The sequence below is a fragment of the Taudactylus pleione genome, unplaced genomic scaffold, assembly GCF_031769625.1.
Source record: "Taudactylus pleione unplaced genomic scaffold, aTauple2 ptg000352l, whole genome shotgun sequence".
Classification (NCBI taxonomy): Eukaryota; Metazoa; Chordata; class Amphibia; order Anura; family Myobatrachidae; genus Taudactylus; species Taudactylus pleione.
Window position 1 is genome coordinate 5,395,805 of NW_028284753.1, and position 15,746 is coordinate 5,411,550.

General features: G+C 44.7%; 1 protein-coding gene across 7 annotated transcripts in view; it reads left to right on the forward strand.

The window, feature by feature from the left end:
• The window catches only part of LOC148508634 (uncharacterized), a 282,049-nt gene that overhangs the window by 135,415 nt on the left and 130,888 nt on the right, over nucleotides 1-15,746 (forward strand). Inside the window, exon 1 of one of the 7 annotated variants that reach the window (XM_088444251.1) lies at nucleotides 15,501-15,572. The exons of the other annotated variants lie outside the window; for them this stretch is intronic. Coding sequence (XP_088300377.1) covers nucleotides 15,504-15,572 — 69 coding nt within the window. The 5' untranslated portion in view covers nucleotides 15,501-15,503. Of the gene's footprint in view, nucleotides 1-15,500; nucleotides 15,573-15,746 lie in introns of those variants that run through there. 7 annotated transcript variants of the gene reach the window in all.

The window sequence follows — 15,746 nt, forward strand, 5'->3', positions numbered from 1 at the left end:
CTACCATAGTTTAAGGTTCTTTGAGAATCTGTTATTGGTCCAAATGTGTTCTTTCTCCATTTTGTCATGAATTTTGTCCCCATCCCATTTCTTTATTTTTTAAGTAGATGTTGTCCAGAAGTAGTTGTGCTTCAAGCTGAACATAGGGCCTGATTCAGAGCTGAACGCTCTGACCAGAGCGCTCGCTCTGAATCAGGGCCCTCATACCTTTTTTTTGGAGCGTCCTCATGAACGCTCGCATAGCTGTGGGTTACCACCCACAGCTATAGCGAGCGTCCATGATGATGGTCGCGATGGTCTTGACCATCGCGACCATCGGGCTTGTGACGGAGACCCTGCGGTAGGGTCTCGCTGCCGCAAGCCCTGGAGTGAGTTTGGCTCTATCAGAAACAAAATCACTCCCACTGACATCACTAGTGATGTCAGTGGGGCCGGCTTGAGATGGTAGGCGTTCCCTTGAAACGGCAGGCACGCCCACCAAAGGGGGCGTGCTGTCAATCAACATCGACAGCACGCCCCCTTTGGTGCGAGACCCAGAGCGATGGAGAGCCCGTCGCTCGCCGGGTCTCGCACATGCGCACGACGGAGCTCCCTCCGTTGTGCGCATGTGCAGTGGGGGAACATCGACCCGCTTGTGAGCATACTGCTGCTCACGAGCGGGTCTGAATGACCCCCATAATCCCTTCCAGGGTAATGTCCACTTGTGTTTTTTCTAAGGATGTGCAGGCTCGGATAGGTTCGAGGTTGCACGCCGAGTTTGGATTCTTCCCTCCAAAAAACGGGACTTAGAAAGAGGCAAAACGTCCTCTTGCATGGACAAACATCTTCATTCCTAGACAAAAGTCGAGGAATGATGATGTTTCTCCATGCAATATGACGTTTTGCCTCTTTCTGAGTCCCGTTTTTTGGAGGGAAAAATCCGAACACGGAGTGCAAACTCGAACCTATTCAAGCCTGCACATCCCTAGTTTGTTCCAATCCTAAGCAACAGGATGTAGTTATTAGACCGGTGGCCAGGATGCCGCCGGTCTAAATCCCAATGGCTAAAGCCCAACACAGGACTCAAGATAAGTGTCGAAATACCAATGCCTATCTTAATAGCAATGCAGGAATGCAGAAGGACGCTGTCCCTAATGAGGTAAGCCCAGGGCATCTTGGCAGTTAGCCGCGGGTGGGGAGGGTTAGATTTAGGCATCCCCAGGTGTAGGAACCCCCAGGGAGGGTTAGGCTATGGGAAGAGGGGTTAGGGTTAGGTGCCACTAGGGGGAGGTTAGGGTTAGACCCCCCCCAGGAGGGTTAGGTTTAGGGTGCAGGAAGAGGGAGTTAGGTTTATGCACCCCTGAGGGGATTTAGGATTAGGCACCACCCCAGGAGTTTTAGGGTTAGGCACCACCAAGCTATGGCTGTAAGGAGGAGGAGCCATGAGGGGGCAAACCTAATGCCACAGCACACAGTTCCAGGCTTGGAATGGATAACCATAATCTCTACCTATACCCACCACTCCCTGATTTACACTACAGAGCAAAGTTTTCATCCATTGGAATTCAACCTACCCAGGAGCTGTATCGCATCTCCAAATCCCCCGCTCTTTCCCGCCCTCCATTACCCGGGGCATGTACCCTGTTTGCTCCCCCTCGCTGTTCCCCTGCCTGAGCCATTGCACATTCAGAAGTGCAGTGTCTATAGATAGGATGTATGCATTATGTGTACAAGTATTTTACCATGCCAGAAGATGTCCTAAATGACAATACACATGTAACTATGATTATATGTGGGTGCAACTGAAGTTCGTTCTAAATAATAGTCCAGTGTTTCCCAAACTCATTCCATAGGGAGCACTAAGAGTGCATGGTTTCCATATTTCGTAGTTAGTGCACAGGTGTATTCATTACTCACTGACATATTTTAAAAGATCCACAGGTGGAGCTAATTATTTCACTTGAGATTCTGGCCCTCATTCAGAGGCGGTCGGAGGATGCAAGCGGTCGCTCAGAAACTGGGCGGCCACTTGCATCCTGACCGGCCACCTCTGTTTCGGTCGTTAGAGCTGTGGGTGTAAACCCACAGCCTAACGACCGCTAGGGTGATGGTCGCAATGGTCATAGACCATCGCGGCTTACGACAAGACCCTAGGGTAGGGTCTCACTTGTCGTAAGCCCGGAGAGCTTCTGGCTCTGTCAGAGCCGGAAGCTCTCCACTGACATCACTAGTGATGTCAGTGGGGCCTCCCCCAAACGGCAGGCGTTCCCATGGGAACGCCTCCGTTTGGGCAGCCACCCCCCCGGCCCGCCTTCCAAACGGGGCGATCTGTCAATCAACATCGACAGCTCGCCCCCCTTTGGAAAGAGACCCGCTACGACCGGCGCTGTTGGTCGTAGTGGGTCTCACGCATCAGCACGAAGGTGCTGGCTCCCTTGTGCGCATGCGCACTGGACAAACATTGAGGCGGCCGTGCGGTCGTAGACCGTACGGCCGCCTCTGAATGAAGCCCTCTGTGAGGATACCTGGAAAAATGCACTGTTACTGGTCCCTGAGGATTGAGTTTGGGAAACACTGCAATAGTCTATTTGTATAAACATGTCAAAGATTTTGTGGCTATCTGTTAGTTCTTACCCGTCCCATTCCTCCATTGCAATATATCAAAGTACTAAAGTACCTCCAGCTTTAACTACAATACAAATTTCTCTTTTCACTAGCTATGAAGTCAATTCAGAGCTGGCTGCCTTTTTTCCCATACTATGCTTTTGGGAAAAAATAACTTTTGTATGTTTTGTTAAAGATAATGCATATTTTAGATAGCTGATGTCCCCAATGAGTGACATCAGCAGTGCTTGTTATTTTTGGTCTTGTACCATATGGAGTTAACAGCAGACAACTTTATGTAAAAGATTATCAGGAACAACTACAAACATGCTGAAATTCAGCGAGGAAAACTAATGCTGGCCATACACGGGATGATTGATCACACGATTTGGGCAGTTTCTTCAGGTTGGACAGACCAATCATTTGATAATAGTTGTAGTTTGAGGCTTCTACGACCCCGGTGCGCGTCCCCCCCATCGTATAGTTGGTTCGCAGATCAGATGGTTTTGCAGAGAGATCTCAACTGATTGTGTAGGAATTGACACACATTATGTGATGTGATTGATCTAATCATATGGTCTTATGTGAAATAGTTGCATTTTAAATACAAATCGTCCTGTATCTGAAGGGAAGAATTTTCAAGGGAAATCGTACAACTGATCTGACCAACTTTTGAATCTCACCGTGTATGGCCACCTTAAGTTTTCTATTGCTTACCTATGCTGCCTGGAATATTGAGACAACTGGAATAGTCTACTAGTGGAGAACTGATTGAAACATGAAGCACGGACTGGAACAGATTAATAAATGTAGGAGGCTCTGGGACAAAAGGAAGCAGGTTGGTGAGTCTTAACAAGTATAGTACTAAAGCTGTTGGGAGATATAGTTGGATCTTGCGCACAGCCTGGAATAATTTAAACAATCGGACAGGTTTTGACAGCAATAGCTGCTAATAGCGCACCATCTGACACTGGTGGTGGAATCTTGCTGGGAGCAGTGCAAAAACTGAGTTTACTGAATATGCCACACTGTCAGGAATAAATATTGGAGTCATACAAGGGGTAGTTTAAGAGAGAAAAGGGACCGTATGCAGACTACTCTGTGCAGGCCCCCTCCTCTCTGTGATGCAGTAGACTCTGACTTTGTGCCAGAGTCTACTGCGCATGCGCAGGTCTCTGGTAACATGGCGCCCATGTCACTCCTCTACTGCGCATGCTCAAAACTCTGAGGGAAATTGCTGCCATACCATTTTCCCGGTGATTTGCACTGCTGCTGCTGTACCAACGCGACACTCCGGAGAGGTAATTATTAAACATTTATACTTTTATACTACATTTGAGGTTCATGCTATATGCCTCTTCCAACCAGTACACCTCACAGTTGCTGTCATTTACCGTCCCCCTGGCTCTCCTTCCAAGTTCCTTGACAACTTTGCTTCCTGGCTCCCTCATTTTCTCTCCTCAGACCTTCCTCTATTATCCTAGGTGACTTCAATATTCCAATTGATATCCCCACAGAATCCTCTGCCAGCAAATTCCTCACCCACATATCTTCATTTGGCCTCACCCTCCCATGTGAGTGGGCATTCGCTTGATCTAGTCTTCACTCACTGTTGTGATTTTTCTGATTACCCCAACTCCCCATTCCTCCTCTCCGACCATCACCTTCTCTTTTTTTAACCTTACCCTCTCTTTCCCCTCCTCTACCTCCTAAAGCCACCATCACTAAGCGTAACATTGTGGCTTTCAACACTGTTTCCTTTTCTTCCCTGCTTGACTCGCTTCTCTCCCCTATTCTCACTCTCTCTCCCGTCCTGAACAAGCTGCTTCCCTATACAATGCCTCCCTCACATCTGCTCTTGACTCTGTTGCTCCGGTGATAACTACTCACCCTCGCAGATCCACACCTCAACCCTGGCACTCCAAATGCACCAGATACCTGCAAAAGTGTTCATGAATCGCCGCACAACAGTGGAGAAGATCACGCTCTACGGCAGATTTTCTCCAATCCAAATGTATGCTCTCATCCTACAGTGCTGCCCTTTCCCTCTCTAAATAGTCATATTTCAAGAATCTCATTTCCTCCCAGTCCTCAAATCCCCAGCGCCACTTCACCAACTTCAACTTCCTCCTCTGCCCACCCCCTCCTCATCTCCCCTCCTCGCTCTCTTGACTTTGCTTGATGCTTTACATCTAAAATTGATTCCATACTTCAGAACATCATATCCAACCAGTCCCCCAGCTCTCCACCTCCTCCTTTCCTGGATCACCCCTCCCAATCCATTTACAGACTCTGACATCCTTCTCCCCTGCATCAGGAGAGGAGTCATGGCCCTGATCTGGTCCCCCCTTCCACCTCCCCCTTGACCCTATCCTCTCCCGCCTCCTCCGCTACCTCTCTCCTTCTGCCTGCTCCCATCTTGCCCACCTCCTTATCCTCTCCCTCTCATTAGGTACTGTCCCTTCTGTATTCAAGCATGCCCTTGTCTCCTTCATTCTTAAAAAACCTACCCTTGATCCTAACATTATCTCAAACTAACAGTCCCCTCTTTCCTCCATTTTGCCTCCAAACTCCTTGAGCGTATTGTTACAACGCCTTACTGCCTTTCTTTTCTTCCACTCTCTCCTTGACCCTTTTCAGTCTGGCTTCTGTTCTCTCTATTCCACTGAAACTACCCTCACAAAAGTCAGCAACGAACTCCTTGCTGCCAAATCCAAGGGCCACTACTTTCTGCTCATTCTCCTTGACCTCTCTGCTGCTTTCGACACTGTGTACCACCCTCTCCTGTTGCAAATCCTTCACTCCCTTGGTCTACGTGACACTGCCGTCATCTGGCTGTCGCCCTACCTCTCTGGCTGATTCTTCTCTGTTTCCTCTCATGACTTCCCCCCCCCCCCCCCACAGCTTCTTACAGTAGGTGTTCCCCAAGCTTCTGTTCTTGTACCTCTCCTATTCTCCCTCTTATACATCCTTTCTAGGTGAACTCATCAGCTCTTTTGACCTCCATTATCATCTCTATGATGATGATACTCAGATCTACCTTTCCTCCCCTGATCTCTCCCCCTCCCTACTGACACATATCTCCAACTGTCTCTCTGCTATCTCTTCCTGGATGTCCCAGCAATTTCTTAAACTTAATAATTCTAATGCTATATACACACGGGACGATTATCCTGAACGATATGAACGATAACAATATTGTTGAACGATATATCATTCATATCATTAATTTTTAGGCAATGAACGATCGACCAACGACCAACGATGCATATTCCCGCATGGACGATAAAGATATCTTTCATCGTCCATGCATGCAAGCCAACTTGGACGATATCGTCAATTTTCCCTGTTCAGAATTGTGGCAGGATGATTCGCTGAAAGATATCTTTGAACGATCTATGAACGTTATCTATTAAAGATATCTTTGAAAGATATCTTTCAAGTCATTGGTGGTACAGATCGTACCGTGTGTATGCATCTTTAAGCTGCATACACACGTAAAGATTTTCTGTCCAATCATCCAACTAGTTGATTGGTTGGAATGAAAATCTGGTAACGTATGGGAGTAAATGATGATCAGCAATTTGCTCCTAAATGCCAGAAAACAGATGAAAATGGTCTTTCAGACAAGTTTGTTAAATGTTTGATCTAAACAATTTGTTCAAACAACGGTTTTTGTCCAGTTTCCGGCGTTTGGGAGCAAATTGCTGATTGTCTGTTGCTTTCATACCTTACCAGATTTTCATTCCAACCAATCAACTAGTTTGATGGTTGGACAGAAAATCTTTGCGTGTATGAATCTTAGGACTAAGCTGATCATCTTCCCAACCACCCACATAACCTCACTTCCCACTATTTCTTTATCAGTTGTTTGCACAACTATCTCATCTAGACCCAAAGTGTGCTGTCTTGGAGTTATACTGGACTCATCCCTCTCCTTCAAACCACATATCCAGAACCTCTCACAGTCCTGTCATTTCCAACTCAAAAATATTTCCAAGATCTCACCCAGGATGCTACTAAAACCCTTATACACTCACTGGTCATCTTCAGATTGGACTACCGTAACCACCTCCTATCTGGCCTCCTCAAATCCCATCTCTCTTCTCTAAAGTCTGTCCTCAATGCTGCTGCTCAGCTCATCCTCCTCTCCAAATTCTCTACAACTGCCTCCCCTCTCTTACAAGCCCTCCACTGGCTCCCATTCCCTTGCATAATGTAATTCAAGGTTCTCACACTCGCTTACAAAGCCCTCACCCAATCCGCTCCCATTTACATATCTGATCTCATCTCCCTTCATTCTTCTGTCCACGCTCTTCATTAAACTAATGCATGCTGCCTTTCATGCCAAGTGATTACTTCTTGCGTACCATACGGTCAAGCTGCTACCACAACAGCTCAATGGGGTTGAGATCTGGTGACTGCGCTAGTCACTCCATTATAGACAGAATACCAGCTGCCTGCTAATTCCCGAAATAGTTCTTGCATAATTTGGAGGTGTGCTTTTGGTCATTGTCCTGTTGGAGGTGGAAATTGGCTCCAATCAAACGCTGTCCGCTGGGTATGGCATGGTATTGCAAAATGGAGTGATAGCCTTCCTTATTCAAAATCCCTTTTACCTTGTACAAATCTCCCACTTTACCAACACCAAAGCAGCCTCAGACCATCCCATTACCTCCACCATGCTTGACAGATGGCGTCAGGCACTCTTCCAGCATATTTTCACTTGTTCTGCATCTCACAAATGTTCTTCTGTGTGATCCAAACACCTCAAACTTCGATTCATCTGTCCATAACACTTTTTTCCAATCTTCCTCTGTACAATGTCTGTGTTATTTTGCCCATATTAATCTTTTCCTTTTTATTGGCTAGACTCAGATATGGCTTTTTCTTTGCCACTCTGCCTAGAAGGCCAGCATCCCGGAGTCGCCTCTTCACTGTAGACGTTGACACTGACGTTTTGCAGGTATCATTTAATGAAGCTGCCAGTTGAGGACTTGTGAGGCATCTATTTCTCAAACTAGAGATTCTAATGTACTTGTCTTCTTGCACAGTTGTGCACCGGGGCCTCCCACTTCTCTTTCTACTCTGGTTAGAGCCTGTTTGTGCTGTTCTCTGAGGGAAGTAGTACACACCGTTGTAGGAAATGTTCAGTTTCTTGGCAATTTCTCGCATGGAATAGTCTTAATTTCTAAGAAAAAGAATAGACTGTCGAGTTTCACATGAAAGTTCTCTTTTTCTGGCCATTTGAAAAGTATAATTGAACCCACAAATGTGATGCTCCTGATACTCAACTAGCTCAAAGGAAGGCCAGTTTTATAGCTTCTCTAACGAGCCAACCCATTTTCAGCTGTGCTAACCTAATTGCACAAGGGTTTTCTAATCATCCATTAGTCTTCTAACAGGCTTAGCAAACACAATGTACCATTAGAACACTGGAGTGATGGTTGCTGGAAATGGGCCTCTATACACCTATGTAGATATTCCTTTAAAAACCAGACGTTTGCAGCTAGTATAGTCATTTACCACATTAACAATGTATAGAGTGTATTCTGATTAATTTAAAGTTATCTTCATTGAAAAAAAACAGTGCTTTTTCTTTTCAAAAATAAGGAAATTTCTAAGTGACCCCAAACTCTGAACGGTAGTGTGTGTGTCAATGTGAGTGTGTGATATATGTATAATATATATATTATACATACTCCAACACTGGCTTGGCACTCCTCCTCAAGTGTAACACCAATCTCTGTGCCCTCCTCAATAAGTTAAATATAAATGGCAAAGTGGCGGCGGCACTCGACGGAAAATAAATCAACAAGACAGGGTCACAGAGCCATTAACAAGTTTCAACATTTCAATCTTCAACAGATTTTCATGAGGAATACAAAATGCACAAAGACAGCACTTACCTATATACACTAAAGGGTAAATTTATTAAGAATCGAGATTGATCAAGATGTCAATCTCGGGTGATTTTAGGGTTGATTTTCATCTCGCAAATTTACCTAAAGGTAAAGTCAGGTGAGATAGAGATTTCTCTCTTCTCACTCGTAAAACTCGGGGGAGATAGTTAGCTCGAATCAACTCACCACTGGGAAAATCGGAAGTACGTTTCACCTAAACTACTACATCTCTCAAATTTACCAAGAATCGGGATGACAAGCTAGGGTGAGATGACAGCAAACTCTCTGCCCAAATTACTTTTCAAAACTCTCCACCTCCTGAGCTGTGAGTTAGCCTGAAACAGACACAAATCATTGTGATTTGTCTATGTTCTTCTGCCTTTAATTAGTTAAAAACTGGTTAAATTGTTTTTTTTTTTTTAAATAACGTGGGGTCCCCCCCAAAAGCATAACCAGCCCCGAACTTGTCAGCCTGCCCTGGTGCTTAAAATTATGGGTAACAAAACAAGTAGGGTTCCACTGTAATTTAGGTACCAGCACCAGGCTGCAGGGCCAGTGCTGGTTTTAAATATACGGGGAAAAAATTGCGCAGGGGTCCACCTATATTTAAAACCAGCACCAGACCCAAAACGACCGGGGTGTAATGCCACAGCCAGGAGACCCTATTACTGGGTCTCCAGGGCCAAAGCATTATCACCCCAAGTTGGTCAGGCCAAGCTGGGGATCTCAGGGGAGGTGATGAACCCCTAAAAAAGGTGTCCCCCCTCTCCCGAAACCCCAGGCTTGGTCTGAAACCCGAGGCTCTTCCCCGCACCCCTGGGCTGTGGGTACGGGGATAATAATGTGTAAAATTAAAGAAAACTATTGTATTTTACAGTGGAACTACAGGTGCCAGCAAGCCTGCCCTTTGGCTCTTGTGGAACTACAAGTGACAGCAGGTGGCCGTCACCCATACCTCCACTGTAAAATAAATAGTTAAATAAAGACATAACACACACACCTTAGATAGTACAAGTTTAATTCACACATACTTACCTGTACCAGCCGGTCTGTCCACTTGTCCCAAGTAAAAATCTGTGTGCATGGCCCTGCAAAAAAGATCCTATACTCACCTACATCCTGGTGCTGCTCTCCGTAGCATCCACGAACTTCTTAAAACACAAAAACGACTTACCCGAACTAAGCCGAACAGATGTAAGTATATGCTGTTACATATATTTACACTTGCGAAATGACAGATGACCGAAATCATCTGAAATTTCTCACTGGCCGCTAGCCAATAAGCGGCCGCTTTACATGTAGTGGCCGCTCTTTGGCTGGACCCACGTTAGATATCAATAACTGCAGGCACCGCAGGAATTAAAAAAAAGTTTTTCACCAGACTCTCCATAATTCTAGTTTACCGCATATATCAAAATTAAATGGAGGCTTAGCAACAATGATATTTGTAAAAACATCACACGGCAGATAATTTTGCTCCACATTTTAATTAGTAACTTATATTTACGGTGGTAACAATTATCGGAAGTATAGTAAGAAAAAAACAGTTTTTTTAGTTCTTCTCTGAATTGCACTGTATGGAGAAGCGATATTTGCAGTAATGAGGGGCACTGCTGGAGAAACCTGACATTTTTCCACGGTAACCCATTCTCTGAATTAAACAGAGCAGTGAAAACCCTTTTTATCTCAAGGGAGGAGTGATAAAGGGTTTTCACTGCTTAATGGATAGCGCCCATAGTAACATAGTCAAATATTATAAACTTTTATGAAGGATAACTGGGATGGAAGCCAGGGGAAATTGGGATATAAAGAGAGGTTGATATACAATTAACACAGATAAATAAGCCAATAACAGCTGTCGGAAAGCAGTGTCCAATCAGGGAAGAGATAGTCCCATGTAAGGAAAGATGGGAATAAGAAGGAGAAAATAGAAAGATTTGGGAAGAGCCCTCCAATAAGAGTCAGTGGGGCCCAAACCTCAGTAAATAAGTCTGGGCCTCTGGTGGAGTACAAATATTTGTTTTCCATGTATGCGCTTGGTTGACCTTCACGATAAAAACCCTTCTTAATGTTAATCATTTATCTGTTTACACCTTTTTTATATTTTCCTTTTTTTGATAGTCATTTAAGATGTTTCCAATAGTAACAGGAAATCTTGCTAATAAGAACATGAATATAACAGGTGATCAAGTATTGTCATCAGAAAAAAGGCTATGAAGAAAGCACATCCTAGGTATACTGGTAAATAGATCTTAATGTGTCATGCGCCAGTTCCCATTACAAAAATCCTAAAGAGTTTAGGTTTGGCCTGCTCCCATCCACTGGCCCTGCTAACTGGGTGTGGTTCCATCACAACTTTAACTAGTGTCATTGAAAGGGAAACTGTAGCCACATTACGAGCAGCACATGTGCCAAACATCCCAGAATAAATCTGATTCCGTGTGGAAAACAAATCAGATTTGAGGCCTTAGCGAGCAGTTTCCTTCTAACTGAATTTCTTTCTCTCCAGTTCACAGCCCTTTACAGAGCCAACAAAGTTCATATAAGGCTACAAAATTATTCTACGAGGTACTATCACATAGTTTACTACCTATTGTGTCCAGAAGAAAAAAAAAATATTAATTTGTGCAGATGAAAATTCTACAATTTTACAATAATCTCACAGCTGTAAACATGCAATCTTGATATTGTCCCAGAGTGTACATTCTTTAGTTTCACTGCTAGCCAATACCACATGAGAATTGCAGAAGATACACACTTTTAAAATAATTACACAGTAGGGCCTATTTACTACAGAGAGAAAAGGCTTATCCTAGTGTAAACTGGTATTAATTTGAAAAAAATCTATCTTCATATTGGACTGGTCATAGATAATTCAAAGATAAAGAATGTATTAATTATTATATATATATATATATACACAAGCAGCATGAAAACAGACAGCGGCACTCAGGGACTTGTAGTGAAAATACAAAAAGTGTATAGCAATCAATACATGATCATATTCACTACAAGACCCTGAGTGCCGCTGTCTGTTTTCATGCCGCTTGTATCCATTCTCACTCCAGAGGGCATCGGGGCACGCTGTTTTGGTTGAATTGAGTGCTGATCCGAACACCCTTCTCATATATATATATATATATATATATATATATATATATATATATATATATATATATAGTACTGTGCAAAAGTTTTAAGCAGGTGTGGAAAAAATGCTGAAAAGTAAGACTGCTTTCAAAAATAGAAGTGTTGGTAGTTTATTTTTATAAATTAACAACATGCAAAGTGAATGTACAGGAAATAAATCTAAATTAAATCAATATTAGGTGTGACTGCCCTTTGCCTTCAAAACAGCATCAATTCTTCTAGGTACACTTGCACAGTCAGGGATTTTGTAGGATTATAGTCAGGTGTATGGTTAACCAAACATAACCCTAACCCTCCCTGTAGCCTGAACCTATATGCACCCCCCACAGCCTAACCCTAACCACCACCCCCCCTCCCTGCAGCTTGACTCTGACCCTCCCCCTAGTGCCTAACCCTAACCCTCCCCCTAACCCTGATACTTACTGTTGGGATGCCTGCGCTGGTATTCTGACTGGTGTTCTGAGTGCTGGCATCCCGTCAGCTGAGATAACTACATCCCTATATATGGATGAAGATCGACAGATACAAAAGGTCAACAGGTCGACATTGCAATGGTCGACACATGCTTTTTCTTTTCTAACCCTAATCTTCACCCTAACCCTCCCTACTAGTGCCTAACCCTAAACGTCGAGGGAAGTACCTAACCCTAACACTCCAGTAAGTGCATAACCCTAAAAAACAAAACAAAGGTGTTGACCATTCCATTGTCGACCTTTTCGTACCTGTCGATCTTCATCCATGTTTATAAGTTGGTGTCTACCTAGACACTGTCAACCTAGTTACTGTAGATCTATTGATTGGAAACCGTGCCGCAGAATCACATGCCGGAAAAATGGTTATGCATCTGATTGGCTGGCTGGGTCTAAGGCACCCTGGGTGGGATCAAGTTGCGCAAATACATCGCAACACATCCCCTTTGCATACTGGCATTTTTTTATCGCCAGTATCAAGGTATACTAACCCACCATGGGGCGGATCCAGGGGAAGGGAGGTGGCGATCAGTGTGATCTCCCCCTTGTAACACTTTTCACCTGCCAACTACCGCTGGCAGCCATATAGCAGCTTAGTGGCACATCATACATGGAGAGAAAAGAGACTGCTGCTGCTCAGTGACAGCAGCATTCCTGGATCCTCTGCCGTCCAACACACAGGTCTATTTACTAAGCAGTGTTAGGAGACAGAGGGAAAAGTGATAAGGTGCCAGTCAATCAGCTCCTAACTGCCATCTCACAGACTGTGTTTGAAAAATGACAGTTGGGAGGTGATTGGCTGGCACCTTATCACTTTTCATTCTGTCTCCTAACACTGCTTAGTAAATAGACCCCTGTGTGTTGGACTGCAGAGGATCCCCGCATGATGTGCTGCTATACACTTGCTAGCAGTAGTATGAAAGTAAGAAATTTTACAGGATGTCAATCATAGAATGAAACAATGCACCCTCCCCCTATTAGTCACTATACCCACCAGGAAGGTTCTTCCAATAAAGAGCTACATGTGGATACATCGCAGTCCCTTAGAATCGTATGGAGTTTGCTGTGCTGTAGGTCATTTCTCCGATATATATGCTGCTGACCTTTGGAGATCTATATGTGTTTCGGTAAACCTCCAAAAGTTGCAGTTTTAAGGGGCTTTACAGCATTTTATCATTTGATACATCCCGTCCCCTGTGATTAGACCAGGTCACTTTGCTGGGAGGTGCCTCTCAAAAATCTTTGTTACTAAGGCAACAAAAACTAATAGTAAGAAAAAAGTTTAGTAAATTATTTATTCTATTACCATTTTTTACTAACACCTTGCATGCCTTTTATTTTACTCACTGCGTGTAATGAGGTTAGCAATTTCTAACTAAGGTCAGATCTGTTGTAATTGTGCATGAGGGGCCGATGTTAAGGTGCATATCCACTACTAGATCTTGGAACGACAGTACGATTTCGACATCGTAATCATACAGTCATTCCTGATACCCTGTAGTGCCTGTAGGTACCCTCCCTCATCCCCGAACATGGCCAATCTGTAGTTATCGGCAGATTGACCAGCATGTTCGAGCGATGATTGATGACTGAAACAACCAGCGGGAGCGCGCATCGCTGGTCGTTTCTGACATTTTAGTGCCCGATTCATGCACGATTAATGAGCGATTGAACGTTAACGATATCATTATTGCTCAATCGCGCTTTAAAATTGGCAAGTGTATACACGCAATTACTCGATATTCCTGATGTATACGCAGGACTGCAAGGTATTACAGATGTGAGACAGTGGTAGTGGGCATCTCTATGCTGGCTATGCCTCAACTTGCGATTGCATTCATTAGCATATTTTTGCAGCAGACCTGCGTGCGTAATCACAGCCACGATCACAATAACGATCCATAATGAATCAGGCCCTATATTCCTTTTCACAAGGACACACATATACATTAGGGTTAATTTTTTTATGCTTTAGGGAGTGTCAGAGGAAACCAGAGCACAAAGAGGAAATCCCACGCAAACACAGGGAGAACATACTGGACCTTATTCAGAGGCAGCCGTACGGTCTACGACCGCACGGCCGCCTCGATGTTTGTCCAGTGCGCATGCGCACGAGGGAGCCGGCTCCTTCGTGCGCATGCGTGAGATCCGCTACGACCGACAGCGCCGGTCGTAGTGGGTCTCTTTCCAAAGGGGGCGAGCTGTCGATGTTGATTGACAGCTCGCCCCGTTTGGAAGGCGGGCCAGGGGGGTGGCTGCCCAAACTGAGGCGTTCCCATGGGAACGCCTACTATTTGGGGGAGGCCCCACTGACATCACTAGTGATGTCAGTGGAGAGCTTCCGGCTTTGACAGAGCCAGAAGCTATCCAGGGCTTACGACAAGTGAGACCCTACCCTAGTGTCTCGTCGTAAGCCCCGATGGTCGCGATGGTCAATGACCATCACCCGAGCGGTCGTTAGAGCTGTGGGTGTAAACCCACACCCTAACGACCGAAACAGAGGCGGGCGGTCAGGATGCAAGCGGGCGCCCAGTTTCTGAGCGACCGCTTGCATCCTCCGACCGCCTCTGAATGAGGGCCACTGACTTCACAAGGATAGTTCAGAAATTGAACTCATGACCTCCAGGCTGTGAGGCAGTAATGCTAACCACTACGTAATCGTGCTGCCCAAGGATTCCATTTCTTCTACTACAATTCACTATGTCAGGGCATGGCTGGAACATTTTTTAGAAGGTAAGAGGCATGCTGATTTTGTTAATTTATTTAAGATATTTATCGCATGAACTGTGTCACCAGTGGTTTTTAAAGGATCCATATAGGGCCCGACAGCTTATATAGCCAGTTATTGTAATAAGAGTAACACATCTCAATTATTGAACACTTCATCAATTAATTGCCCCGATCAAATTGATTTCCATCAGAAGCCCTGAAATAGATACAGTAAGCTTACTGAAAGTAATGTGCATTTCTGTGCTTTGCCCAGTTGGCTGAGGGTGTGATTGCAGGACTGGTGTGTTTTCAGCCCACTGCCTGCTTCCCATCTGAGAGAAAGATTGAGGTTGTTAGCGAGGCAGGACAAGCTCTGCCTACTATATGAATGTCCTTATTTAGTCAGCCTGTGAGGTGGAGCACTTTGCTGCATTCCCGCAGCTCAGGGGGAAAATCAGACATTAGTAAATGTTAGCTATCTTCGCTACACGTCCATTATGCAGGCTGACAGGTACAGTATGAGCGCAGTCTCGTAGATCATATGAGTGCAAGAGCTCAGTCTGCAAACTTTCCCAACTACTGCACACTAACGAGCACTGAGCCAACTCTCTCCCCTCTTTGTGAGTCATCTGTCACCCTATGAACATGTAAAGTGCAGGTTTAATGCGCTGGACATTAGGAGCACTGGATGAAAATGACTCCACAGCAGAAGACACCTAGCAAAGACCTGGGATCGTGGGTTCAGGAAGGAGGAAAGGTGTGTGTGTGTGTGTGCCGAATGTGCTGTATTTACGTTTTCAATGTATTGCTATATGACTGGATGCTGGCCTGCATATTGCTGTACACGGGGGCTGTAAGCATGATGTCCTTTGTGTGACTGTCACAGAACTGAGGGATAGTTCTGCTAGATACAAATTGTCATTACTTGTAA